Raw genomic sequence first — 27876 nt, forward strand, 5'->3', positions numbered from 1 at the left:
GTGCTGCACACTAGAGATGGGGGAGAAATTAATTCAGTTTGCATTTTCATGTGAACATCCCTCATTTAGCACTTGAAAATGTGTTTTGCGTTTTTGATACTGAAACTGAAAATCTTATTCTTCAAAATTCACACTTCTTTGAATTTCGCAGTAGGATTCTCCCATCAAAAATGCATACAATACTGCCCATATTAGGAGACAAAATGCCCATACTGGTGAAAATAACATTAAAAAGGCATTACGTTAGGAAAATTGCTTGCATCTTAGGCAATATTATAGACAAAAATGTATGCATTAGGAGAAATGCCCACAAAAAACGTATACAAGTTTTCAGCAAACTTTAAGAAGGAAAAGAAAATCTCAACATTCAAGACAAAAGAAACTTAAGGATAGTATCCAACATTAGTACAACACAGAGTAGACCCATTTTAATGAATGAGACTCAAGTTAGTCACAATGTCTCTACTCTACACAGGACTAACACTGGATACTAAGGTCTAATCTACACCAAGCAGGAAGTTGCAGTATGAAAGCGGTATATAAAAAGGCAGGAGCCACATGACTGCTTTATAGTGGTATCGAAGTGCACTGACAACTGTTGGAGCCCATAAGTCACACCACTTTCATAGTGCAATATCCTGCTTGGTGTGGCTCCTGCCCTTTTTATACCGCTTTCATAGTGCAATGTCCTGCTTGGTGTAGATTTGGCCTAAAACTGGGGAAATTCTCAAAATTTGGAATGGGGTGACCCTATGAAAAGGAGGACAGGGCTCCTGTATCTTTAACAGTTGTATTGAAAAGGAAATTTCAGCAGGTGTCATTTGTATATATAGGGAACCTGATGAAATTTCCTCTTCAGCACAACAGTTAAAGTTGCAGGTGCCCTGCCCTCTTTTAAATCTGGTCACTCTGTTGTGATGGAGAGGAAATTTCACCAGGTTCTCTATATATACAAATGACACCTGCTGAAATTCCCTTTTCTATGCAACTGTTAAAGATACAGGACCCTTGTCCTCCTTTTCATATGGTCACCCTAAATGAACCGAAGTTAAAAATGGAAAAATCAGGAACTGAAAGAAACCAAAATAGATGGATTCATTCATCCCCATGTGCTTACATCAATCCTGTAAGGTAGGCCCTTATTGCAATGCCTAGGGATGGTGCCCGTACCTAACGACATCTTATGAGTCTCTAGAGAAAGCAAGAGCTGAACTGGAGACCTGAAAATATGGCATGGCTTATATTGAAGTAGGGTGACCATATGAAAAGGAGGATAGGGCTCTTGTTTCTTTAACAGTTTATTGAAAAGGGAATTTCAGCAGTTGTCATTTGTATATATGGAGAACCAGGTGAAATGTCCTCTTCATCACTACAGTTAAAGCTGCAGGCGCCCTGCCCTCTTTTAAATCTGGTCACTCTAGTATAGCTCCTGCAGCTTTAACTGTTGTGATGAAGAGGACATTTCACCTGGTTCTCCATATATACAAAGGACACCTGCTGAAATTCCCTTTTCTATGCAATAGTTAAAGGTACAGGAGCCCTGTCCTCCTTTCCATATGGTCACCCTAATTGAAGCAGAACCTACGTCCATCTAGGTACCAGTCCTGGCTCCCCTGATGGTAGCATCTCCCAAGCATTCTAGATATGGGCCACTCTGGGCATGCTTGCCCAAGATCCTTCCATAGATACCAGGAATTGAACCCAGAACCTTTGGCTGTGCCGTGTGTGCTCTTCCACTGATCAATGCCCCCTTCCTGTTGACGTCCCACTCTACTTCCGCGCTCAAGCTGTTAGTTGTGATGCCATGCCAAGTCATTTAAGACAAAGGTTTTCCCCTCCATTGCTCTTCTTATTGGTGTACTTTTCCAAATCTCCTGCTCACTGACTAATCCAGAGAATAAATTCCACGGACACCAGACAAACTGGTGTGCTCTTTAAAGGCAGAGGGAAGGGGGGGAAACGAGGGACACCGCTATTGTGCCGCAATAGAAAAGGGCTTCTAATCACTCCATCAGTAATTACAAAGAAGAGTAAATCGCTAATTAAAACGTGAAAGTGTCTTGCACGGCATGCAGTAAGAAAGGGTAATTAACAATCAAACAAGAAGCCTGCCACCTTGACACCCAGATGATGTGTGCACAGATACTGGGGATCATAGCAAGGTCCGGCTTTTTCTTTAGCACTTTCGTTTCAAACAGATCTGAGGACATTTTTTTTTTTAAAAAAAAATGCAGCAGCAGAGAGGAAGGAGGGATTCATGGGGGGGTGGCGGCACTGTGGGGAGGGACGGGATATTCCCTGCCTGGCAACAGAAGCCAATTAAAAGTTACAGGAAGGCAGACTAGAAGGTTGCAGCAAAGTCTTCTAGCTTTACTATCTCTAGATCTGGACACCCAGAGGAATTTAAGCAAAGGTAGGGCTAGAATATAAGGTTCAACCCATTTTGATTTTTGGAGCTCCGGGGACAGCTTTTGAGGGACGCATCTCTGACCTCTTCTTAAATTATGCAGATATTAACTTTGTTTGAGTCCACTTTCATTTTTTTGATCTGCTGCTTCAGCTCCATATATATATATATATATATATATATATATATATATATATAGTGCTTTTTCTTTCTGGGAATAGCCACACGAGTCATCCCAACCTATTAGGAATCATGCAGTGAGCACGATGACTTCACAACGCTATGTGGCCAGTCAGGGTTGCCTACATGATGTCATCAAGAGCAAACAAAGCGGCCTTGGGAAGCATTGCCCTCACTCATAATTGGCGAACTCTTTTGACCGGTTTGGACACAATGCCAGCAGAATCACGAAAACTTGCTGCCACGCTTCTCAAAACCATCCCTTCTTTTGCCTTCGCCTTGGCTAAGAACTTTTTACTTGGCCTCTCATTCAGGGAAAGAAACCTTAGTCAATTAATCTTGTCACTTAATCACATGCATTTTGCTCAAAGAATTTATTAATGAATTGATTAAATTTGCATGCATTTGCATACGGGAGGGGGGGAAACAGGCATTCTACAGAGGGGAAAGCAAACTTCCTTCTGTTTTTAGATGATGTGTTTAGAAAAATAAAATAAAATTATGCAGCCTGATTAAACAGGGCCATATTTTCATTAGGCAAAATGCTTTATAGTTAGCTAATCTAGCACATGGTTGGGGAACTTGGAATCCTCCAGATGTTTTGGACTACAACCCCCATAATCCCCAACTATTGACCATGCCAGCTGGGGCCCATGGGAATTGTAGTACAAAACTTCTGGGGAGGCACCAGACTGTCTAGCCCTGTTCTAACCACTTACTTTATTAAGCACCCGCTGCCATACTTTATCATCTGATAAAGTACATGAAAGCACTCTTCAAATGCTTAAAAGGTTGTCACACAGAGGAGGGCCAGGATCTCTTCTCAATCCTCCCAGAGTGCAGGACACGGAATAATGGGCTCAAGTTACAGGAAGCCAGATTCCGGCTGGACATCAGGAAAAACTTCCTGACTGTTAGAGCAGTACGACAATGGAACCAGTTCCCTAGGGAGGTGGTGGGCTCTCCCACACTAAAGGCCTTCAAGAGGCAGCTGGACAACCCTCTGTCAGGGATGCTTTAGGGTGGATTCCTGCATTGAGCAGGGGGTTGGACTCAATGGCCTTGTAGGCCCCTTCCAATGCTATTCTATGATTCTATGATCTGCTTCTAGACTGACCACGCAGGTTTGAACTACCTCACTAAAGTACATCACCGCAGCGGGGGCTGGCGGCTCTGATTTTGGTGGGGCTGTGAATCCATTCTGGGCTTCAGGCAGAACTCTACTGGAGCTCTGCAAGGTGCTGAACGCTATCCCCAAAATAAGTTTGGAATCTTGGATAGCTCCTTTAGGATTATTATGGCTGGTTCTGACTGAAACCCAGAATGGACGCACAGACCCACCGAAATTGGACCCACCAGCCTCCACTGTATTACCACATCAGTTTCACATGGAGAATATTTCTTACACACACACACACACACACAGAGAGAGAGAGAGAGAGAGAGAGAGAGAGAGAGAGAGAGAGAGAGAGAGAGAGAGAGATGTGACCATAATGGTCACAGTTTGAGAATGACTGAATAGGGCTTTCAGAGTAGGTTAAATTCCAGGAGTTACCACATGGGGGCAGAGTCACAGGGACTATTTATTACCGTATTTCGTCGATTCTAAGACACACTTCCCCCCCCCCCATAAACATCTCTAAAAACAGGGTGCATCTTAGAATCGCGGGTGCGTTTATTATTTCTTAGAATCAAAGCTTTTTTTTTTCTGTCGATGGTACTGAAATTAGTGTGCATCTTACAATCGATGGCGTCTTAGAATCGAAGAAATACAGTATGTGAAACTGAGATGTAAACCATCCAGAGAGCTTCGGTTATGGGGCGGTTGTGCCACGACACAGGCTGTTTACCACAGGCCTGTCCGCGGACCCTCCCTGCTCAAGCTAAGCGCCACCACTTTATGAGCCTGAGGTGAGGGACAAACACCGCCTTTCTACAAACTCTGTGGAGAAAGGGGTTAAACAGGAATGATTTCAGGAATAAAACAATGTGCTGTGAATTATAGGTGCTGATGGTGAATTAATGTCAGAACGGGTGTTATATGTATATAACTGCAGGTGATAAATGCCAAGGAGACACGTGGGATTTTTGTGGTAGTAAAACAAACTGAATAAAAATTTATTTCAATGTTCACAAGCTTTGTTTCATAATAAAACTTTTCAGACCCTTGTTAAAACCTCTCATCCAATCCTTTCTCTCTTCTCATACACGCTTTCCTTTCTCTCACACCTTCACTCTTGAACTTTCTTTATTAGGATTGTTTAATATACACCCACTGACTAGCTGCACCCTACACACAAAAGACAACCCTCTTTACCCTGATCCTCTAATTCTCCCTCGAACCAAAGTACTTTAAAAACACCCCTCCCTTATCACCTCAGTCATTCCCTTATTATCCTCCTTCCCCCTCCTAAGATATTCAATCTCCACCCACTCAGGTCAACGTTCTAAACACAATAGACTTACAAATTCTAGACATACATTAGGGCAGGGGTCCCCAACCCCCGGTCCGTGGCCTGTTAGGAACTGGGCCGCACAGGTGAGCTGCTTTCACCCCCCACCCCCACCCCAGCGTACCTGGGTGCGGGGCACCATCTTGCCTACCCATCCGAAGCGAAGCCAGGACGCTGGAGTGGGGGGGGCGGGGGGCTTCCCAAAATCATCCCCGCAAATGCCCCCCCCCCCCTCGATCCGTGGAAAAATTGTCTTCCACGAAACCAGTCCCTGGTGCCAAAAAGGTTGGGGACTGCTGCATTAGGGAACTGACTTGTGGGGTGTAACACCACAGCGGTATATAAATGTAAATAATAATAATAATAATAATAATAATAATAATAATAATAGGAGGAGGAGGAGCTCCTCTTTTGCTGAGCATAAGTCTGTTGCATCTATTTTCATGGCACAAAAGTTTGGATGTACAAGAACAGCAAAAGAGAGGGCAGTGGATGTAAGAACAATAAGAAGAACATTGCTGAATCGGAACTGAATTGTGAACTGCCCAGAGAGGTCCGGCTATTAGGCGGTATAGAAATGTAATGAATAAATAAATAAATAATAAACAAAGGCCCACCTAGTCAAGTGTTCTAACTCCAACAGTGGACAGCCAAATCTTCCGGAAACCCCCCTAGAGGGCATCAAGGCTGCAGTGAATGTTCAGCTATGAACCTTTCTGGGGTGAAAAAGGTGGTTTCCAGGGGAAGACAAGAAGTTAGGGGGGGAACAACCCCAAACTTTGCAGTACTTCACACTGATATACAGCCCTGATTTTTACTGCTTATGCCATATTTGGTTTTACGTTTCCCCCCCCCCCCGCTCCTTTTCACTTTCTGGCCCCTGACATTCCAGATGTCATGTACTGAATGTGATGACATCGTTGCACCACCTAGACACCAGCTTTGGCTACGCAGTGACATCACTGAGGCCATTGAGGGCTTTCGCCTTGCCTTCACTTTGAATAGCTGGGAGCAGACCCTGCCATCAAGGACACCAGGCTGAAGCCCCCTCTCTTGCCATACTGTGATGCAACAGATCCGTTGCCACAAGCAAGTGTGGCAGATCAGGGAGCATTGCCCCACTCATCTCAGCAACATAGGCCACGGCTAGACCTACCTGGTCTAGCGCAACGGAGGTGTGAGGATCTCACGATGCGGTTATCGTGAAATCTCCCCTCTGGCTACACATGGCGCGTGACGACCTCGGAGCAACAGAATGTCATGTCCACCATTTTTTTAAAAGGGGACGGAGTGCACGAGCACTCGTGCGGAAAACGGTACATTTTTTTTTAAAAAAAAATCCCCGCTCCCCCACCCCACCCTCAGTTACTCGCGAGGAGCCTGGACAAGGTAGGTTGATATTCCAGGGAAAGGGAGGAATGATCCCTCCCTGCTCCCGGGAACCCCTTTGCATCATGTGGACACACAGGGATGATCCCGGGGCGATCCCCGAGATATCACCCCATCTAGCAATGGCCATACCATTCACAGTGAGGGCTACCCCACATACCAGGTGGGCACCTTTGCCAACTTTCACAGGATCCCTGGAAAAAATGCTGAAAGGTTTTTTTGGGTTGTGACAGTTGCATCGATCTTTTCAGCTCAGGTGATGGTCTATTCCTGTTGTACAGCTCCAGCATCTGATCACCAAAGATGCACGGCTCCTGAACATCAGAGGTTCCATAATCGCCATTGCTACATCTACCCCAGAGAGCCGGGATGAAATTTCTCAGAATATTTGGCAAAAGGGACTATGCCCACAACTTCACTCCTGCAAATAGTTGAAGAATTTTGGCAGGTCAATTTCACTCAGCCCTGCATGCACACAAAGATATGATCCTTTTTCCAAACCAAAAATATAGACATCTAAGGATGGCTAAGGGCTCTCCCTGTGTCCTGTGGATAAGTAATTCCCTGCATTGAGTAGGGGGTTGGACTTCATGGCTTTATAGGCCCCTTCCAACTCTACTATTCTAATTCTATGATTATAAGGCCCTTTCTACACCTAAGGATTATCCCAGGAAAATGGAGAGATTGTCCCTGCCTGCTCCCGGGATCCCCTGTGTGTCATTTGGATGCACAGGGATGATCCCAGGACGATGTGAAGATATGACAATGTCCTGCTGCCAGTCAGGTTTAGCTGAGTACTGATGTGACTAAGGGCAAATGAAGCCCAGGAGAGTGAGAGCATTGTTTCCTGTAGCATTCATATCCTAGCCAATCAGGGACCAATCTAAGGATGAAGCAGTTTCACCATTTCTACTTTCCTGTAGGCCCAAGGCATCCTGTGAAAAGCAGGAACACAAGCTTGAACTGGTTGTTTAACCAACTAAAACTTTAGTGAAATGGTAGGAGGCAGTTTTAATCAATGAGGTCAAATATTAATTGGCAAAGCTGTGAGTTAAGGACCCACGGTTGTGCTTTGAGTTCAGGTGTGTTTTTGTAACAGCAAATGAAAAAAGAGAAAATGTTATGGGCATTTCCCCCAGCAATTACAGCCTTTGCTTATTAAATTGTAAGCTATCTCACATTACGTTTCATATCTCAAGCAGGTTTTGGTAGCACACAATTTAAGATGTTCTAATACTGTAATCAATTAATTTCCAGAGGGCTAGCGATGTTAGCCTGTTGCAGCAAAAGCAACGAAGAATCTTGCGGCATCTTAAAGATTAAACATTTATTATGGCATAAGCTTTCATGGAATATCGTCTACTTTATCAGATCCATGGAGTGTTATCCTGAGTTCCAGGCATTCACTTACACACACACACGGTTGGCAGGCGGGAAGAAATTGTAAACATTGACCTCAGAGGGAACTGAAATGCGAAAAGTTCTACAGTGATAATTAACTTATTTACAGTGGCCATTCACAAAACAGTTGTTGCATGATTATTGGGTCAGCTGTAGTGTGGTTAAAATGCCTTTGTCACTATTAAGACCACAGGAGATAGAGTTGAACCTTCTGCTGAATTGTAGCTCAGCAATTTCACATTGAAATCTGTCCCTGAAGTTCTGTTGTTCAAGAATGGCCGCTTTAAGGGCAGTGAAGTTGAACTGGGAGGTTGAATGAACTGTTCCCCCACTGATTTTTGACTATTGCCGTTATTTCTGAGACCAGATTTGCATCCATCTATTATCATGCATAGAAACTGGCCTATTTGGCCTATGTAGAATATGGTAGAGCATATCTGGCAGATGATGGTATGTATCACGTTGGAAAATAAGCATGTGTTGTGTTGGAATCCCTGGTGTTGTGAATCCTGTTTTAGTTCCTGTAATAATGTTGCCAGAGTAGATGAGGGCATAGAGTTGGCATCTGGGTCTGCCATGGGATCTGGTTCCTGTGCCTGTATCTCTGTTATGAGGTGTGTTGTTGCTGGTGAGTAACCATTTCAGGGTGTGCTGTAGTCGGTGAGCAAGTATAGGCTGTTAGGGTGACCACATGAAAAGGAGGACAGGGCTCCTGTATCTTTAACAGTTGTATTGAAAGGGAAATTTCACCAGGTGTCATTTGTATGCATGCAGCACCTGGTGAAGTCCCCTCTTCATCACAACAATTAAAGCTGCAGGAGCCCTTCCCTCTTGACCAGATACAAAACAGCTCTAACTGTTGTGATGAAGAGGGGATTTCACCAGGTGCTGCATGCATACAAATGACACCTGGTGAAATTCCCTCTTCATCACTACCGTTAAAGCCGCAGGAGCCCTGCTTTCTTTTGTATCTGGTCAAGATGGCAAGGGTCCTTCAGCTTTAAGTGTTGTGATGAAGAGGGGATTTCACCAGGTGCTGCATGCATACAAATGACACCTGCTGAAATTCCCCTTTCAATACAACTGTTAAAGATACAGGGGCCCTGTCCTCCTTTCCACATGGTCACCCTAGTAGAGGCCTGTCACAGAAGGCCTTTGAGAGAGAAGTGTCATTGCCCAGAATGGGTTGAAGAACATTAATGATACCTTTGAGTGGTTTTAGCTGGGAATGGTAGGTGACATCAAAGAGTATTCTGTTGTTTTCTCTCCCATCCTGTATTAGATTATCCCTGGGTACCAATTTACCCCTATTGATCTGTATGTGCGGCTTCTTTCTTTCTTTTCCTGTTTACTTTCTTCACGGGCTCTTGTAGTCTGAAAAACGTCTGATTTTAAATCCTTCAGTTGTGAGTCTCCGTCCAATGGGTCTGAAGAGATGTGGTTGTATCGTAAAGTTTGGCCACCAGTTAAGAGAGTCCTGGGCTAAAAAGCGAAAGATTCATCATCAAAAAGTTCACTGTTGCACGGCCTAGTGAAAACGGTCCCTTTCAAGGGAGAAAAAGGGGGGAGTCCGTCAGGCCCTCTGAAGCACTGGAAACCCGCCGGTGTGTAGCGGTGGCAGCAGTACCAGCCTCCAGCCCAGGGCCGCCCTGCCAGTGAATGCGTGATATTTTTTCCCTGTTCTCTTTGTTCCAGCTGATGCAGCAACAGGCGGCCATTATGGCATCCGTGGCTCAAGGCGGCTACCTAAACCCAATGGCGGCTTTCGCGGCAGCTCAGATGCAGCAGATGGCGGCGCTCAACATGAACGGTCTGGCCGCCACACCCATGACGCCCACCTCAGGTAAGGACCCCGCAGCGCCAAGCGAGGAACGGAGCTCCTGCCGGGCTGCAGTTGTGATGTGCTCGCACCAGGGAGGCTGGTGGCTCCGATGTCAGTGGGGTATTGAATCCGCTCCGGGAATCCGTCAGAACCAGTGAGAACTCTCAAGGAGCTATTCACGGTGCTTCTAATTCCACACCTTGGATAGCTCCTTTAGAGTTTGGACTGGTTTGGAACGAAATCTGGAGCAGATTCTCCACCCTACTGACAACGGAGCCACCAGCCTGCACTGGCTCACACGTTTCACTTGGGCTGGCTGGAAAACAACTCTCTTATTTGTCAATATTAGTTTCGCGCTCCTTACTACATTTTCAGCCCGACGTTTTTAATGCACCACGAGGCAAGCTCCTTCTTGGCCTTCTCTTTAAGGCAGCCTTGTGTTGGACTACAACTCCCAGAATTCCTGGCCAGTGTGTCCAGAGCCCTGTGCAGCTATGGTTCAAACTCCGCAGGGCAGAGGTTTGCGGTTGTGCCTTTGGATAGCGACCATTCTCACACACTGACCGGCTTGCAATCCACAGACTGGAGTCGCGTCTAAACAAGAGCTTGCATGAACGTAGAACCCAATGCATGGTTGGTCCAACATGTGCAGTTGATGCCTGTTAAAAATGCTGAGATAGTGAGCAACAGGCTCTGACCTCTGACCTTGCATCAGTGTAAGCAAGTGTAAAGTGATGCACGTTGGAGGGGGGGGGAACAATTTCAAGTATAAGCTGATGGGATCTGAGGCTGCAGTAACGGACCAAGAAATAATAGGCTCAAGTTACAGGAAGCCAGATTCCGGATGGACATCAGGAGAACCTTCCTGACTGCTAGAGCAATACGACAATGGAACCAGTTGCCTAGGGAGGCGGTGGGCTCTCCCACACTACAGGCCTTTAAGAGGCAGCTGGACAACCACATGTCAGGGATGCTTTAAGGTGGATTCCTGCATTGAGCAGGGGGTTGGACTCGATGGCCTTAGAGGCCCCTTCCAGCTCTATTAGTCTATGATTCTGTGAAAGAGATCTCGGGGTTGTGGTGGACAGCTCGATGAAAATGCTGACCCCTTGTGTGAGTGCTCTGAAAAAGGCACATTCGATGTTAGGCATAGAATCATAGAATCATAGAATAGTAGAGTTGGAAGGGGCCTACTACAAGGCCATCGAGTCCAACCCCCTGCTCAATGCAGGAATCCACCCTAAAGCATCCCTGACAGATGGTTGTCCAGCTGCCTCTTGAAGGCCTCTAGTGAGGGAGAGCACACAACCTCCCTAGGTAACTGGTTCCATTGTCGTACTGCTCTAACAGTCAGGAAGTTTTTCCTGATGTCCAGCTGGAATCTGGCTTCCTTTAACTTGTGCCTGTTATTCCGTGTCCTGCACTCTAAGAGGATCGAGAAGAGATCCTCCTAGAGGATAATTAGCATAGTTAGAGCATAATTAGGAACGAATTGCGAATATAACTGCTAAAATCCTGCTGCCATTGTATAAATCTATGGTGCATCCACAATTGGAATACTGTGTACCACACCTAAAACAAGATATTCTAGACTTGGAAAATGTGGAGAAACAGGCAACACAAATGATCAACGGCCTGCAGCAAGTCCACTATAAGGAAAGGTTGCAACAGCTGGGACTATTTATCTTGAGGGGAAAGGAAAGCAAGGGAAGACCTGATAAAGGGGTACAAAATTATGCAGGTGTGGAAAATGTGGATAGGGAGACATTTTTCTCCCTCTCTCATAATACTAGAACTCAATGGGGTCCTCCCATGAAGCTGATTGGTGGGAGATTTTGGACAGATAAAAGGAAGTCCTTCTTCACAGAACACATAGGTAAATTATGGAACTCACCACCACAAGATATGGCAATGGCCACCAATTTGCATCACTTTAAAAGAAGATTACAGAAATTCCTGGAGGAGAAGGCTATCAATGGCTACTAGTCCTGATGGCTATGTCCTACCTCCAGTATCAGAGGGAGGATGCCTATGTACATCAGTTGCTTGGGAACATGAAGGATGCTGTGGCACCGTGTCCTGCTTTTGGGTCGTTGGTTGTCAGCTGGCCACCAGAAGCAACAGGTGGGCAGGACACAGCCCCAGAGTAGGAGGCCATTGGGTGGACACAGTTGACACACTTGACAATGTCACTGAGTGACTCTTAGCCGTTACCACGTTCATTTTGTCTTCCCCTCCCTTCCTCTAGGTGGCAGTACGCCTCCAGGCATCACCGCACCAGCCGTGCCTAGTATCCCATCTCCCATCGGGGTGAATGGGTTCACTGGCCTACCGCCACAGGCTAATGGGCAGCCCGCTGCAGAAGCCGTCTTTGCCAACGGGATCCACCCTTACCCAGGTATGACAAACCAGCTTGCTTCTCAGGCTCCTTGTTGCTGTGGAGTCTAACCCAGGAGTGGTGACACACTTCATGTAACTCTTTTTCTGGATGGGGAGGGGACTCCTTAGATGACTTTGCTCATAACCTGACTGATTGATTGATTGATTGATTGATTGATTGAAGACTTAGTTTATTCTTCTTATTATTTATTGCATTTCAATACCGCCCAAAGCCGAACCTCTCTGGGAGGTTTGGAAAGGAAAGGAACCTCTTGTGCAAGCACTGAGTCATTACTGACTCTTGGAGGGATGCCGTTTTCTTGGCAGACCTTATAGCAGGGTGGTTTGCCGTTGCCTTCCCCGGCCGTTATTACCTTTCCCCCAGCTAGCTGGGTACTCATTTTACCAACCTCGGGAGGATGGAAAGCTGAGTCGACCCAAGCCGGCTGCCTGAAACCAGCTTCCGCTGGGATCGACCTCAGGCCATGGGGAGAGTTTCAGCTGCAGAAACTGCTGCTTTACCGCTCTGCGCCACACGAGGCTCAAAGCCGAACCTCTCTGGGAGGTTTAGAAAGACTTAGATCCTTCTTTTTTACCATTGTCCCCAAAGTGGCCCACAACATTTCATAAAACACCATGCCAACAGTACTGGGCTAGATGGACCCAGGGTCTGGCTCAGTATAAGACAGCTTCTGATATTCCTATGATGTTCCCCATTGGGAAATCCCTCAGGAACCAAGAGGGCCTGACCTTTGCAAACTCTTCTGAAGGGAAAAGCCCTTGGCCTTCCAAACCGGAAAGACCTTGGTGGTTAAAAAGGGGTAGAGCAGCCTTCCTCAACCTGGGGCGCTCCAGATGTGTTGGACTGCATCTCCCAGAATGCCCCAGCCAGCTGGGGCATTCTGGGAGATGCAGTCCAACACATCTGGAGCGCCCCAGGTTGAGGAAGGCTGGGGTAGAGGATGACCAGGAAATACCCCTTTGACGATCCTTCTCCTCAAGATCGCCCTTGTAAAACCAAATGGGAGAGCCCCGAAAGAGCCAAAGGCGGGTCGCCATTTTCTGCCAGCTCAGCTAATTCTTTCCCTTATTGCAGTTATTGTTGTGTCTGAATGCCTAATTAATTACAACAGTAAACGCGCACTTCTTTAATCACTGCATCAGCTGTCCTAATCAATCTTCATAATATGGAATCCGTAGTATGGCACCCATGAATTTTAATCTACATAAATTTCATAGGACCTCTCGCAAGCTTGTTGTACCAAATGATATAATTATGGATATAGATTAGGCTTGGGGAGAGTGATTTAAATTGGATTTAAGCAGAAGGTGAAGCGAGCCCTCCCACTTGCTGGTTTATTTATTTATTTTGATCCTGACCTTGCAGAGGTGGCTTTTAAGATGAGACCACGACTCCTGTTACATCTGCTGCTGCTTCTAACACTTGCAATCCGCAACAGCCAGCTAAGGGCTGCACAGAATCTGGAAGGCATGACGTCTCTGCCAAGAGGGCTTATCTCACGCACTGCTTTAGGCCTTTTTTTTTTTATGGAAAAGCAATTTTTTAAAATGTCATCAGGACAAATATAAATACAGGCTATGCATGGAGTCAGGGGCTAACCAGGGTAAAGACAGCTTCACATTTATCTGGTCTCGGAAGCTTAAAAAATAAAACTGAGGTGGAATCAGGACCCAGGAAGGGATTGATTCCTCTCAGTTTCTCTGTTTTCATGCATAAAGTTCATTCCATCCTGTTTTTGCAAGTTTGCCTAATAATAATAATAATAATAATAATAATAATAATAATAATGCTCAACTGTCAGGAAATTCCTGAATCAGTAAGAGACAAAGCCCGTCATGTCCGACTAGAAAAACTACCATGAGTGAGAAGAGATGATGATGATGATGATGATGATGATGATGATAATAATAATAATAATAATAGAAAAATGTATATAATTTTGTGTGCATTTATCAAAATGTATGTATGCACTTTTCTAATTATGTACTTTTTGTACACACTTTCCCAAATATACGCATTTTTGCAAGCAAATTCCCCTAATACAACATGAGTTTGTGCACAGTTTTCTCTAATATCTGCATTTATGCGTGCACCTCCCCTGATGGTACACATTTTTGTGCACATGTCTTCCATGCATTTTTGTGCACACATTTTAATTTGAGAACTGTATCCCAAAATTCTGGAACATCTAAATATTGCTGCATGCTGGTCTGTGCATAGGTTTAGGAAGTGTGCATTTGGGTAAATTTGCATTGTAATGTGAACCATTCCATAGGCAAGTCTAAAACCCATCCCTAGAATCAGGTCTGGAACACAAGAGAGAGAGGGGGAAGGGTGGAACTAGGAATCCAGGTGAGGCAGGAAGGGGTTCTGGGAACAACCTGGAAAGTCTCCTACTATATTTTTGGTACTCTGGCACCAGGAGACATCTTGGACACAGACAAGCTGCAGTGTGAGACTGAAAGAACTGGGCATGTTTAGCCTGCAGAAGAGAAGACTGAGGGGAGACATGATAGCACTCTTAAAATACTTTAAAGGTTATCGCTCAAAAAACGGCCAGGATCTCTTCTTGATCCTCCCAGAGTGTAGGACACGGAATAATGGGCTCAAGTCACAGGAAGCCAGATTCCAGCTGTACATCAGGAAAAACTTCCTCACTGTTAGAGCAGTACAACAATGAAACCAGTTACCTAGGGAGGTTGTGGGCTCTCCCACACTAGAGGTATTCAAGAGGCAGCTGGACAACCATCTGCCAGGGATGCTTTAAGGTGGATTCCTGCATTGAGCAGGGCGTTGGCCTTGATGGCCTTATAGGCCCCTTCCAACTCTACTCTTCTATGATTCTATGATTCTATTCCAACCTGTAAATGATCTCACATCTCATCCTAAATGCTACTGGGCCAGTGGGGAGAAAGAAAGTGAAGCATGCCTCCTCTCTCTAATGAGAGCCCTGTTCCTCTCATAACATCTGGTTCTGCCCTGGGTTTTTAACCAGTGGTGCATATGAAACCCATAGAGGTAGGGGCATTTCCAATGGAAAATACCCTGTTAAAACTGCTTGCGCCCAGCAATCTTGCTCCCTATCCCTATAAGTCACACACCTTTCCCTTGAGGTCAGTTGATAACTCTATCAGTGCAGAAGGTGTGCGGAGGATGGTTTTAAGATGAAGCCCTCATTGTCATGCTGACTTCGGGCTTTTTCAGCATCAGGCAGAGACTTGGGGAAAGTGACATTAACAGATCTACTTTCTTTGAAGGACTTGGGAGTCGTTTCTTGACTCCTGCCTAATGAATAAGTGCTGCCTTCGTTAAATTTATATTTATGGTTGTCGAGTAGGTCATTGGAATTGTTTTATGTCTCCAGGTTTATGGGAGGTTATCTGCCATGGTCACATTGTGTCACAGTAGTCGGGACTGCCTTGCAAAAGAGGTGGATATATCTGAGAGCGGCTTTTCCCCCTGGGATATGGAAATTAGGAAATCAAGAGAAAGGCAGCCTCCTTCCCTCGGCCAGGTGCTCTGGGAGGAAGCGTTGGCCCCAAACTGACAAAAGACGTGACTTTCAGCATTCATTTTATCAGCTTAACTTTGTCTTCCATTTCATGGGCCAGACCTTCATTCCTATGCATTGCATCAGGCCAGACTGAACTTCCTGCTCCCTCTCCAAAAAGTAGGGATGTGCTCCGCTTCTCTTCAGTTCAGAGAAGCAGGAGCGAGGCAGCCTAATTCGCCTCCGGAAAAGGCGGAGGCGAAGAGAGTCAGGGGGGCTGCGGATCGAGGCGAAGAGGATCGCCTCAATCCGGAGCTTCGCCTGCAGGTAAGTGGGGGGGAGGGGGACTCATCTGGCGCTACCAGCACCGCCATCCATGCGGCGGTGGCGGTGCCAGGTAAGGGAGCAGGGAGGAGGGACGCTTACCTGCGTCTGTTGCGGGCTTCAATTGAGGCCCCAGTTGAAAGCGGAAGTGAAGGCCGAGGCCTCTTCCAGCTTCAACCGGGGCCTCAACTGAAGCCCGTGATGGATGCAGGTAAGGGGGCGGGGGGCTGGCCTACCTGGCGCCGCCGGCACTGCCATCCATGCGATCGTGCACTCCTGCACACCCAGCTGTTTTAAAATGAAAAAAAAAATGGTAGACGCAACGGGGCTTTCATAGAATAGCAGAGTTGGAAGGGGCCTACAAGGCCATCGAGTCCAACCCCCTGCTCAATGCAGGAATCCACCCTAAAGCATCCCTTTCCTTTAGCCCGTCACATCTGACGTATAGACTGGGGCGACAGCCTGCGCTAGCTGCAGCACAGGCTCACCCCTCTTCCCAACCGGACTTTCAGGTAGCTCTAGCAAAGGCTGAAGGCTTCCCTACCTCTTTCCCTTTCTTCAAATCTGGCTGCAATTGGTGGTTATGAGAAGAGGGAATACTGCCACCTTCCTTAGGCCCTTGAATACTGCAGCAACAGCTGCCACATTCCATTGGAATGATCATTTCTCAGGACTTGAGGTCCTTAAGAAAGACTTAGGAGCACGAAAAGTCCAGTTACTTAGAGGGCCAAAGCAGCAAATGGGCAGAAAATGTGCTTCCTCCCACAGTGGGCCTGTTCAAAAGATACCCGAAACCCTGCTGGTTAAGGCTTTTGGTTAAGCATCAGGGTTTAAGGTGTCTTGTGCGATGTGTTTTGCTAAACTCTGCTCACTCACTAACCACAGTCGGACCGTCTGCAGCAGAGTGAGAGCGGCTCTAAACGTGGCTTAAAGTGTTGTGTGGTTAGTGCTAATCCCAGTGAAACAGAGTTCTGCTAACCACAGAGCCTGAAGTGTCATCTGAACAGGCCCAGTATAAAACTAGAAGTGAGACATGCTTGTATCTTCAGCACTCACAGTATCCGGGAAGGACCATTGGTCTGATGCAGCAGCGTTCTTAAGTTAGCTTGCGAGGCCTGGCAAGGGAAGCTCTCAGTTTTGTATAGAAATGGCCCCGATTGATATGGGACATTGTGCTTTGCACCCCCAGATGAAGATTGAGGGGAGACGTGATAGCACTCTTCAAATACTTGAAAGGTTGTCACACAGAGGAGGGCCAGGATCTCTTCTCGATCATCGCAGAGTGCAGGACACGGAATCATGGGCTCAAGTGACAGGAAGCCAGATTCCGGCTGAACATCAGGAAAAACTTCCTGACTGTTAGAGCAGTATGACAATGGAACCATTGGTGGTGGGCTCCCCACACTAGAGGCCTCCTTTGAGGCAGCTGGACAACCATCTGTCAGGAATGCTTTAAGGGGGATTCCTGCATTGAGCAGGGGGTTGCACTCGATGACCTCATAGGCCCCTTCCAACTCTACTATTCTATGATTCCATTCTATTGTATTATTCTATTCTATTCTATTCTGTTCTGTTCTAGTGATTCTATGATTCTATTCTATGATTCTATTCTATTCAATTCTATAATTCGATTCGATTCTATGATTCTATGATTCTATTTTATGATTCTATTATTCTATTATTCTATTCTATTGTATTATTCTATTATATTCTATTATATTCCATTGATTCTAGGATTCTATTCTATGATTCTATTCTATTCTATTCTATTCTATGATTCGATTCGATTCTATGATTCTATGATTTTATTTTATGATTCTATGATTCTATGGTTCTATGGTTCTGTTCCCGCTGTTCATGTGCCTTTAATCCCCCTCTCTCTTTCTCTCTTGTGTCTTCACAGCACAGAGCCCCACCGCAGCTGATCCCTTGCAGCAAGCCTACGCTGGAGTGCAGCAGTATGCAGGTCGTTAGTATTAACACTTTCCCCCAATAAACCTTTCACTTATCTGGTGCCTGATACATGCAGGCCCTCTTCGTAGCTGGTGCCGTATCTGGGAATCCCAAATCACAACATGTATTACATGGCGTCGGTCAAAGGGACGGTCATTTATGTAATTATTTCGTACATGCATAGCCTGCCTTTCCATTTATTTATTTTTAAAAGAGATGCCTAAAGACGCTAACAGCAATACAATTCACAACAGAAAATACCAATTCACATATTATAACGAAATAACAACACCAGGTAGAGATAAGATAAAGGCATTTAAAAAGTTAAAAGGCAGTTAAAATATAATTACGTTTTAAAAAATAGAACATTCGTTATTTGAAATAGAAGTCTTTTATTCAAGTATATCAAATCCCCATTGATTTTTTATTGATTTATTTATTTATTACATTTTTATACCGCCCAATAGCCGAAGCTCTCTGGGCGGTTTTGGGGCATTTCACAATGTGATTTATATTCACTGTTGTTCCCCGCCCTGATCCAAGTGGAGAGGCTGGTAAGAAATAAATCATTATTATTATTATTATTATTATTATTATTATTATTCCACAAGCACCAAAAAAAAGTGCAGAATCTAGTGTTCAATACAAGCACCCTCTTTGGGAAAAAAAATAAGCAGAAATTTTTAGACCTTATAGAGTGAAGACAGGCTTGAAGGAATAGATTAATATCTTATAGAATCTCTGTTCTATAGTGTTAGAGCAGTACGACAATGGAATCAGTTACCTAGGGAGGTGGTGGGCTCTCCCACACTAGAGGCATTCAAGAGGCAGCTGGACCACCATCTGTCAGGGATGCTTTAGGGTGGATTCTTGCATTGAGCAGGGGGTTGGACTCGATGGCCTTGTAGGCCCCTTCCAACTCTGCTATTCTATGATTCTATGATTCTATCAGGAAAAACTTCCTGACTGTTAGAGCAGTACGACAGTGGGACCAGTTACCAAGCCAGGTTGTGGTCTCTCCCACACTAGAGGCCTTCAAGAGGCAGCTGGACAACCATCTGTCAGGGATGCTTTAGGGTGGATTCCTGCATTGAGCAGGGGGTTGGACTCAATGGCCTTGTAGGCCCCTTCCAACTCTGCTATTCTATGATTCTATGATTCTATGAAGCCACAGGTAAGGAGCCCACGGGGGCCAGTCCTTGGCCTTTTTCTTAATTAGCAGCATTAATTATGCACAATTAGAAAATATGCAATTTTACGCATCAAGTCTAAAAATAAAAACATTTCATTGCAATTGTTTATCTTTGAAACAATTCACTCCATGATTTAAGAACTCTTTTGTTGATATTTATCTCTGCAAAAGCAAAGGAATTCAGTGGACTGCACTGATTCCTGTTTGCCAATGGGGGAAAAATGAAGTTTTTTGTTGGTTTGATCAATAAGCATTATCAGAGAGAAACTGTTTTATGAGACTTCCTCATAAATCAAACAAATCGTCCTGTAGTAAGGCAAACCCACAACAACAGCTACCCAAATACACAAAGCCTCCAGTGGTGGTATATTATTTGTAAAGGAGTCACCCAAAATGGCAGAGGACACCTGGGTAAACTGCAAGAGCATCACAGCCTTGCTAAAATTATTATAAGCCAAGTTCCCCGTGAGGAAGTTGCATATTGAAATTTGGTGGGCTTTTCTGAAACGGTTTATGAGAAGCATTAAGTAGCTTTCATAATCATTATCAAATTCAATCATACAATTTGCACTTCAAGCCTCCTTTCTCTTGGTTTTCATAGAAGTGACATGGAATAAGACAGTGAATTGCTGCTCTCTGCTAGCAGCTATTCACTGGTCAACAGGCAGCACTGCATCAGCTGTAGCAAACAGAGTAGCCATCTGTCAGGAATTATTTAAGGTGGATTCCTGCATTGAGCAGGGGGTTGGACTTGATGGCCTTCATAGGCCCCTTCCAACTCTACTCTTCTATGATACTATGAGTCAGAACATTGGTCTGTCTAGTCAGTGGCCTAGGGAGGTGGTGGGCTCGCCCACACTAGAGGCCTTCAAGAGGCAGCTGGACAGCCATCTGTCAGGGATGCTTTAGGGTGGATTCCTGCGTTGAGCAGGGGGTTGGACTCGATGGCCTTAAAAGCCCCTTCCAACTCTACTCTTCTATGATACTATGATTCTACTGCAGAGTTATGCTTGGGAAGTCCCATCTTGTGCTTGGGAAGCATGGCAGAGGCAGCTAGGAAACAGACAAAAATCAAGGATAGGAAATTATAGGAAGTAGCTAGGATGCCAGGAGCAGTTCAAAGAGAAGGCGAAGGAGAGGACCAGGGTCATGATGCAGCTTAGATTCAGAGGCAAATCTCTCTGTAAAGCTCTCATAAGAATAGGTAGGCCACTTTCCCCTCAAATGCAAAATGCAGGGAGATTTTGATATGGGCTACTTTCAAAGGAGCAATCCCATCATCCCCCGTGGGACGGTTCCCTGAAGATGGTTAACATGACGAGCCTGGTGCTTCAACCAATTTGGTTACTTCCTGCAGTACAAAGAATGTCCACCAGCTCCTGCAAGGAATGGGCTCTGTTGTTCTTTCTTGTTTGACTCGGGATCTGGGAACCTTAAAAGGTTTCATTTGCTGGGCTAATTTTGGAGCTGGTTTGTAACAGAGTGAGCCTAAGTCTGCTGTCCATGGTACTGATGTCTCCTGCTGCCCTGTTATTGGATGACATGGGCCTGAACACTCTTTTTGCTCCTGTCGGGAAGGCATGCACAGCTAAATTTAAGATCATTAATACACTAAACAGAACCATGTTCTGAACTTCTCATCTCTCACCAATGCCTCGGAGCCAAACCACAGCCTCATGGGGGATTGAGGATCACAGGAAATTTGTTGGCAAATTTGAGATTTAAATGTACAAAAGCACAGCTTGTTTCCGAATGTGGGCTAAGCCTGCCCAACGTGTGTTCCATGAAGCTACAGCCCACCAACAATGTTCTATGAGGAGCTCGGGGACTCTCATATTTTTCTTATGGTGTTTATTAAACTCAAGGACTTCCTTTTAGAAAGTTTAGTGAGGCTTGAATGCAGCCCCAAATGGTGCCCCATCCAGGCACTGATTGGATTCCCACCCACTTGGCTTCAACAAAATTATGGGGTCTAGTACTCCCAGACCATTCACTGTGCCCTCGATGCTGCCCATCTGGGACCACGCAGATGAGCTGTGGCTTTCTGGTTCATGGTGTGTTTCCAATGTGATCCACAAGTCAATACAGACTGCAGCAGGAGTAGGCAAACATCAGGCTGGCTGGATCTACTTTGATTTATTTACTAGAACCTTGATGTCCACCAGCGAGACCCAGATGCAAAATGGTGGCTGGGGTGTGGGGCATTCTGTAGGCTTAGAATTAATGACTGAGGGTTCTCTGAGCCCGAGAATTTGTTTTCATCCTCAGAAGTGAGCTCACAGTCATTTCACAGATGAAGATCCACACCTAGAGCCGCCAAGGTTTCATCATTAGAGCAGACTATTTTAAGGGGATGTAGGAAAACCTTTTCATTGTTGCAATTGTTAAGCTACTGGCAGTCAGAAACTCTCGGCCATCTGCAGCAAATCGCCTGAGGTCTACCAGTAAGTTCTGAGCTACCTTTTGCCTCCGTTGGATTGCAGGCAGGGCCACCATCCGTGTGGCATCCTTCAGCGACCACATCCTCAACTTGCAATGTGCGTTTCATCCTACCTCAAGCATCAGAAAAGAAATTTTACAGCGTGTCAAATGTTGATGCTTTTCAATGGAGTCAGCTCGTACATTCAGACTTGAGTGAACAAGTAATGTGCGCGCACATGTGAAGTAGACCTATGTCCAAACATCCCCACTAACAGTAGCTATGCAGTAAGAGCAACCCAAGGACATCTGGCTTTCTGAAAATTGAGTTTTTCTGGGCTCATGATACAAGGCCTAATGAGATTTAATTCTTGATTGGGGTCATTATCAGGGGAACTTCCTGGTTCTGCACTGATCCTGAAATCTTTCCTTCTTTCTTTTCTCCCCCTCTTTCCCCTATAGCTGCTTACCCTGCTGCATATGGCCAGATAAGCCAAGCCTTCCCACAGCCGCCTCCCATGATCCCACAACAACAGAGAGAAGGTGAGTCTTTGGGATACGACACGGACCACAGGCCGATCTTTCCATAGCTTCAGAAACACTGGATCGCATGCCTCTAATCCTGGCTCCCGCACTTCCTTGTAAGGCCAAACATGTGCACTGGAGACCATGGACAGCCCACGTATGTACCCACGGTGGTGCTCATTAGGGCTGTGCACTGCCTCGGGCCGAGGCCCCGAATCCGAGGCGAGCCGGGCTGATTCGGCCCGCCTTGCCTCAGTTCCGAGGCAGTCCTGGCTCAGCCCGAGGCGCCCTGAAGCCGAAGCCGCTCAGCTCTGAAGCTTCGGGGCACCTCGGGCCAGTTCAGAGCGGCACTGGGCAGTCCTTACCTGCTGCCATCATCGCCACCGCCTCACTTCTGCCGGCTTCCAGCGCATGTGAAAATAACCAGGCCGTGCGTGATTTTAAGATATCACAGGGGCTCTGAGTGTTTAGTACCTCTATGGCCACTGTAGATTGTGGCCATAGAGGTACTAAACTGCTCTATCAGACGAACGTTTTATTTTACGCTCACGGCTGGGCACTCATGGATTTTCACAGTTCCCTCTCACAATGTCCTCTGCCTCCCATGCACCTCCCCCCCTTCTAGCCCTCTCCGCGTAAGAGGAAAGTGCAACTAATTTTTAAAGACGGAACTTGCTGCTATATCCTGCTGTGAGGAGGAGAAACAGCAGGACCAAACAGCCCACTGAATGGGCCATGTGAATATTGTTTACTTCCTCTTTCAAAAAAGGAAGTAATGAGGGACAAACGCATGGGCGGGGAAGCGACGGTAAGGAAACAGGATTTCCCACAGAGTGATGACACTCTATAACCTACTTCGCTAAGCATGCAGTTATGGGGTGGGTGGGTTTCTAATCAGTGATATTAGCATAGCACACTGTACCCCTTTTCCACCATGTTGGGATAAACCCTGCCACAACCTCGAGGCCCCTCGGAGATTCATGCAATGTAATGGATTGCCCGTTACTTTTAGCAACGTAGTGGGGAAAATTGTGCTTAGCAAGTCTTCATCTGGGCTTCATTTTCTATTAATCCAAAAAGAAAATGTGGAGGGAGAAAGTGCCTTCAATCACACGGAGGCCCGGGAATTTTAATGAGCTTTAAATGGGCATCTGTCAGAATCCTGACTCGGCGGAACTTACCCCTGCCAGCCAGGGGAATGAGTAATGGCCAATAAAAAGGAGGGAGCACCTTCGTGAACTCCTCTCTCTAACGGGAAAGGCAAAGTTGTAATTTGCTGTGTTATGACACTATAATTATGCCCTGATGAAGAAAGCGAGAACATTAAAAATTCTTCTCTTCTACATGGTACATCCCTGTTCCCTCCCCTCCGCCCCCCCCAGAACGAGCAAGAAATGGTTTAACCCTTGCTCTCCTGGATAGTCATGATGAGTTCCACATCAGGCATTAGGGAAGTTGAGTTAGGTGTGTGTGATTTAAATGCAAAATTCTCCATCAGATCCTGAACTCAAAATTAATTACAAAACCGAGTTAAACTGTACATACATATTTATTGTGGGACCTGACCTTTCCCCCTTAGGAAGGTCTTTTTTATTATTATTCATCTATTTCATTGAAATTTCTAGCCCACCCTGTCCCCAGGATTTGAATTTTAAAAACACACATTAAAACACAAGTGCAGAAGCTGCATTGACACTTCTCTTTAAAATGTAGCAGGCTTAGTTTGTTCGTTTCATTCTGAAGAAGCTTCTCATGACACTGCTTTGCCTACTGTGGGAAGGAGGCTGGTCATTGATTGATTGATTGGTTGATTGCATTTCTATACTGCCCAATAGCCGAAGCTCTCTGGGCGGTTCACAAAAATGAAAACCATTTGAAGTATAAAACAACAGTATAAAAACATGATGTAAAATACAATATAAAAGCACAACCAGGATAAAATCAGCAAGTTAAAATTAAATTTATAGACTGTTAAAATACTGAGAGAATAAAAAGGTCTTCACCTGGCATCTGAAAGAATATAGTGTAGGTACCAAGCGAACCTCCTTAGGGAGCTCATTCCACAGCTGGGGTGCCACAGCAGAGAAGGCCCTCCTCCTGGTAGCCACCTGCCTCACTTCCTTTGACAGGGGCTCATGGCCAAGGACCCCTGAGGATGACCTTAGGGTCCGGGCAGGTACATATGGGAAGAGGCGTTCCTTCTGATAGCCTGGCCCCAAGCTGTTTAGGGCCATGAGTACTGGAAACGGGATACTGAAATGTCTATGCATCTTGACCAGTGTGCTGGTATGCATATTATAGTCTCCAAAGGGAAGCTTATTTAAATGATCTCATGTGACAATTGTCAGTATTTAGTGAGCATTTGTATGGAGGATTTTCTCCACACACACACCATAAGGAGACATCCCATTCCTTCCCCCAAAGGAATACGGAGTGAAGCAATGGAAGGCCAGTTCATACCATTAGGACAATCAAGTGCTAAAGCGTCTCCCGGTCTAGATCTGCACTCCTGCTTTACAGCAGTATTGAAGTGCACTAATAACTGTAGGGGTACAATCCACACTCCATTTGCCACTTTCATAGGGTGACATCAGATGAGCTTTGTATCGCATGCACATTCCTGCCCACTCACGGTTTTCCGTGCGTCCTCTTGATGACAGCGTCCACCTCCCGCACATCTCCTGACCCTTCTGGTCTTTTTTCCGCGACAAAATAGACCCCGGTAAATCCGGCTTATTTTTTAAAAGCAAAACTTGCCGCCATTTCCTGCTGTGTGCAGGAAAAGGAAAGGAAAGGAACTTCTCGTGCAAGTACTTGAGTCATTGCTGACACCTAGAGGGACGCCTGCTTTCGCTGACGTTTTCTTGGCAGACTTTGTAGCGGGGTGGTTTGCCATTGTAGCGGGGTGATTTGCCAGTCACGGTTACCTTTCCCCCAGCTAGCTGGGTACTCATTTTACCAACCTCGGAAGGATGGAAGGCTGAGTCGACCTGAGCCGGCTCTCTGAGAACCCGCTTCCACTGGGATCGAACTCAGGCCGTGGGGAGAGTTTCGGCTGCAGTAACTGCCGCTTACCACTCTGCGCCACACGAGGCACTGTGCAGGAAAAGCAGCACCATAAAAACGCCCACTGAATGAGCTGCGTGGACATTGCTGCTTCCTCAGTTTCCCCCCCCCCCCACATAAAGAAACTGCCGCTATTGTGGGACAGCAGCAGGAGGCCATAGCGATGGTAGGGAAATGCGATCTCCCCCCGTCAGATGATGCTCATAGCGTTATATCCTGCCTTTTATTCCACCTTCATAATGATTTGACACAAGGCGTAGATCTGACCCTGGTCTGTACCCCTTCAAGCTGCAGGTGGGAGTTATACCTTCTGACCTAGGGAGGTTGTGGGCTCTTCTCCCACACTGGAGGCCTTCAAGAGGCAGCTGGACAACCATCTGTCAGGGATGCTTTAGGGTGGATTCCTGCACTGAGCAGGGGGTTGGACTCGATGGCCTTGTAGGCCCCTTCCAACTCTGCTATTCTATGATTCTATGATTCTATGAAATCACCACCCCACACACATAGAAAATGAGCATGCCACGATGACCGCTATGCTAGAACACTTTTCCCTGAGATACTAATTTACTGTGTGCAGGGAAGGACTTTTTTTTTTTTTATCTAAGACGCAAACAGGCCACGCTCCTTTAGCCATCGGCTCCTCACCGCTGCTTTTCTTCTCTTCTCCATCTTCCCCGCAGGACCAGAGGGCTGTAACCTGTTTATCTACCATCTGCCCCAGGAGTTTGGGGACGCAGAGCTGATGCAGATGTTCCTGCCATTCGGTAATGTCATCTCCTCGAAAGTGTTTGTGGATCGGGCGACAAACCAAAGTAAATGCTTTGGTGGGTAAAGATAACAAAACAATTAGATTCATCCAGGAAAGGAACTTTCTCTGAACTACTTTTACCATTTTTTCCCCCCTTGAACTGCTATATTTTTTGTAACTTTACTTAGCTGGTGTTTTTTTTTTTCTTCCCCCTTCTCAATTTACCTTTGTTGATCTGCCTTTTTTCCCTACCCACCACTGCCTTCCCTCCACCTGCTCCCTTCTCACTGTCTCATACTCAGAACTGTATGCCCTGCGACGGACAGGATCGCTGATGCCAGGACAAAATCCCAAATCCTTGTTGGGTGGAATGGGAAATTGCTATTCATTGAGGGCGGGGGGCAGGTGGGCGGGAGAGAGGAACAAAGAGAGCAGAACTGGATTGGGGCAGCGGGTGGGAACGGAAAAGCTTAATGCAAAAATCAGAGACCAGGTGGAGGAGGGAAAGAGAGGCTGTTGGGCAGGGTGCAGGTCCTCAGCTGGTGGGTAAGGAGGGATGGGGTTGATCTTGAATGAGCTGAGGGAGAGAGAGAAAGAGAGTCTGTTCCTTTTACCAGAGGCGGAAGGGTTTGGCTTCAGGGTTTTAAAAAGTGCATGATGGGGCATGTGATCCTAGTGTTTGGATTCTCTGTAGGTTGTCCTCCATCCTTACTCCTTCTCCCTCTTGTGCTGCTGTTAACTGTCTTGGATGCGATGTTGTTCTGTGGGGCGTGGGGGACTCCTCTAACGTCGTTCATTCACCTTCTGCCATCAGCTCACATCTCTCAGTCCTCCCATTTCCCCCAAATAGTCCACCCTCCACCACCCTTGCCTTGCTGAAATGGCCAAATGGGTCATCTCGAAGTCCAGGAAGGTTCTTCACCCACCCGGCCTGGCCCCAATCCAATGCCAGTCTTCTGTGTTCTCTGACCCCTGCCCAAATCATGACTGGTCACACACTGAAAGGTCATCCAAAGTGGGTGAACGATAAGAATGGATCAGAATAAGAAGGAAAAAATACCCAATCACGTGAGCTGAAAACAGTTTGAAATGTCAGTTTGGGTAAGAGATGGTGAAGCAAATTATTCAACGTATGCCCACGGCTCCTGGTTTAGCAGTGTAGGTGGACACTTCACCACTGAACAGTTCCCAGAGGTGTTTGAGAAGCTGTGGTAACATGTGTAATCAGAAAAGTCCACCCACATCAAAAAATTAATAAATTGAGACTTCTTATCTACTATGGTTCTGGAAAAAAGGAAAGGGTCACCCCGGATTTTCAGTTGATTTCAATAGGCATAAGCATGGCTAATTCTTCAGAGGATCAAGCTTTTAACATCTTTAGGGAAACACAGACCTTTCTGCCGTGGTTAGTGCTATTGATACCAAAAAGATACTCCCACCTTAGCAAGAGAAAGCACAATGTTTTCTACAGGAATGCAATGTTTTCTACCTGAGTGCTAAGTAGTTCAATACAATGACAAACAATGTTCTGCTAGTCCTAGTAAAGTTCCTGTAAAGTCATGTTTCTAGAATGGAATATTTTCACCACGGGGGGGGGGGGCTTAGGGAGGAGATGGGGAGAGGAATCCCTGCTGTTATCTCTGATCACAGGTTGGAGATAACAGGGCGCGTCCCCCTTTCCTTGTATGCCGCTCGCCCTCCCAACTGGGCGGAGAGCGATGCACTAAGTGCATTGTGCACCCTGCATCTTCCCCAATGAGCGAAGCTGCAGGGCAGGCAAAAGCCGCTTCGACCAAGATGCATGGTGGGAAATTGCTCCTCCAGCTAGCACCTCGGCCGGGGCAGCTTCTCTGTATGCAGGCTTTCCCTGGCCTGGCCTAGATTCACAGGAGGAAGATGCCACCACAATAATTTAAATCCTGCTGGTATCCTCCACAGAGCAAGATTGATCAGGATGATCAGGGGTCTGGAAACAAAGCCCTATGAAGAGAGACTGAAAGAACTGGGCATGTTTAGCCTGGAGAAGAGAAGATTGAGGGGAGACATGAGAGCACTCTTCAAATCCTTAAAAGGTTGTCACACAGAGGAGGGCCAGGATCTCTTCTCA

At 46.0% G+C, this 27876-nt stretch overlaps 1 protein-coding gene across 9 annotated transcripts in view; it reads left to right on the top strand.

Annotated features, from left to right (window-relative positions):
• The window catches only part of CELF4 (CUGBP Elav-like family member 4), a 992627-nt gene that overhangs the window by 919322 nt on the left and 45429 nt on the right, over positions 1–27876 (top strand). For 3 of the 9 annotated variants that reach the window (XM_063128323.1, XM_063128324.1, XM_063128325.1), the window contains exons 7-11: positions 9526–9673; positions 11901–12050; positions 17771–17833; positions 21893–21973; positions 25702–25845. In XM_063128323.1, the coding sequence (XP_062984393.1) occupies positions 9526–9673; positions 11901–12050; positions 17771–17833; positions 21893–21973; positions 25702–25845 (586 nt within the window). The remainder of the gene's footprint in view (positions 1–9525; positions 9674–11900; positions 12051–17770; positions 17834–21892; positions 21974–25701; positions 25846–27876) is intronic. The other 6 variants (XM_063128326.1, XM_063128327.1, XM_063128330.1 and 3 more) reach the window with 3 other exon arrangements.

Source organism: Elgaria multicarinata, chromosome 6 (genome assembly GCF_023053635.1).
Source record: "Elgaria multicarinata webbii isolate HBS135686 ecotype San Diego chromosome 6, rElgMul1.1.pri, whole genome shotgun sequence".
In the NCBI taxonomy this organism is placed as follows: domain Eukaryota; kingdom Metazoa; phylum Chordata; class Lepidosauria; order Squamata; family Anguidae; genus Elgaria; species Elgaria multicarinata.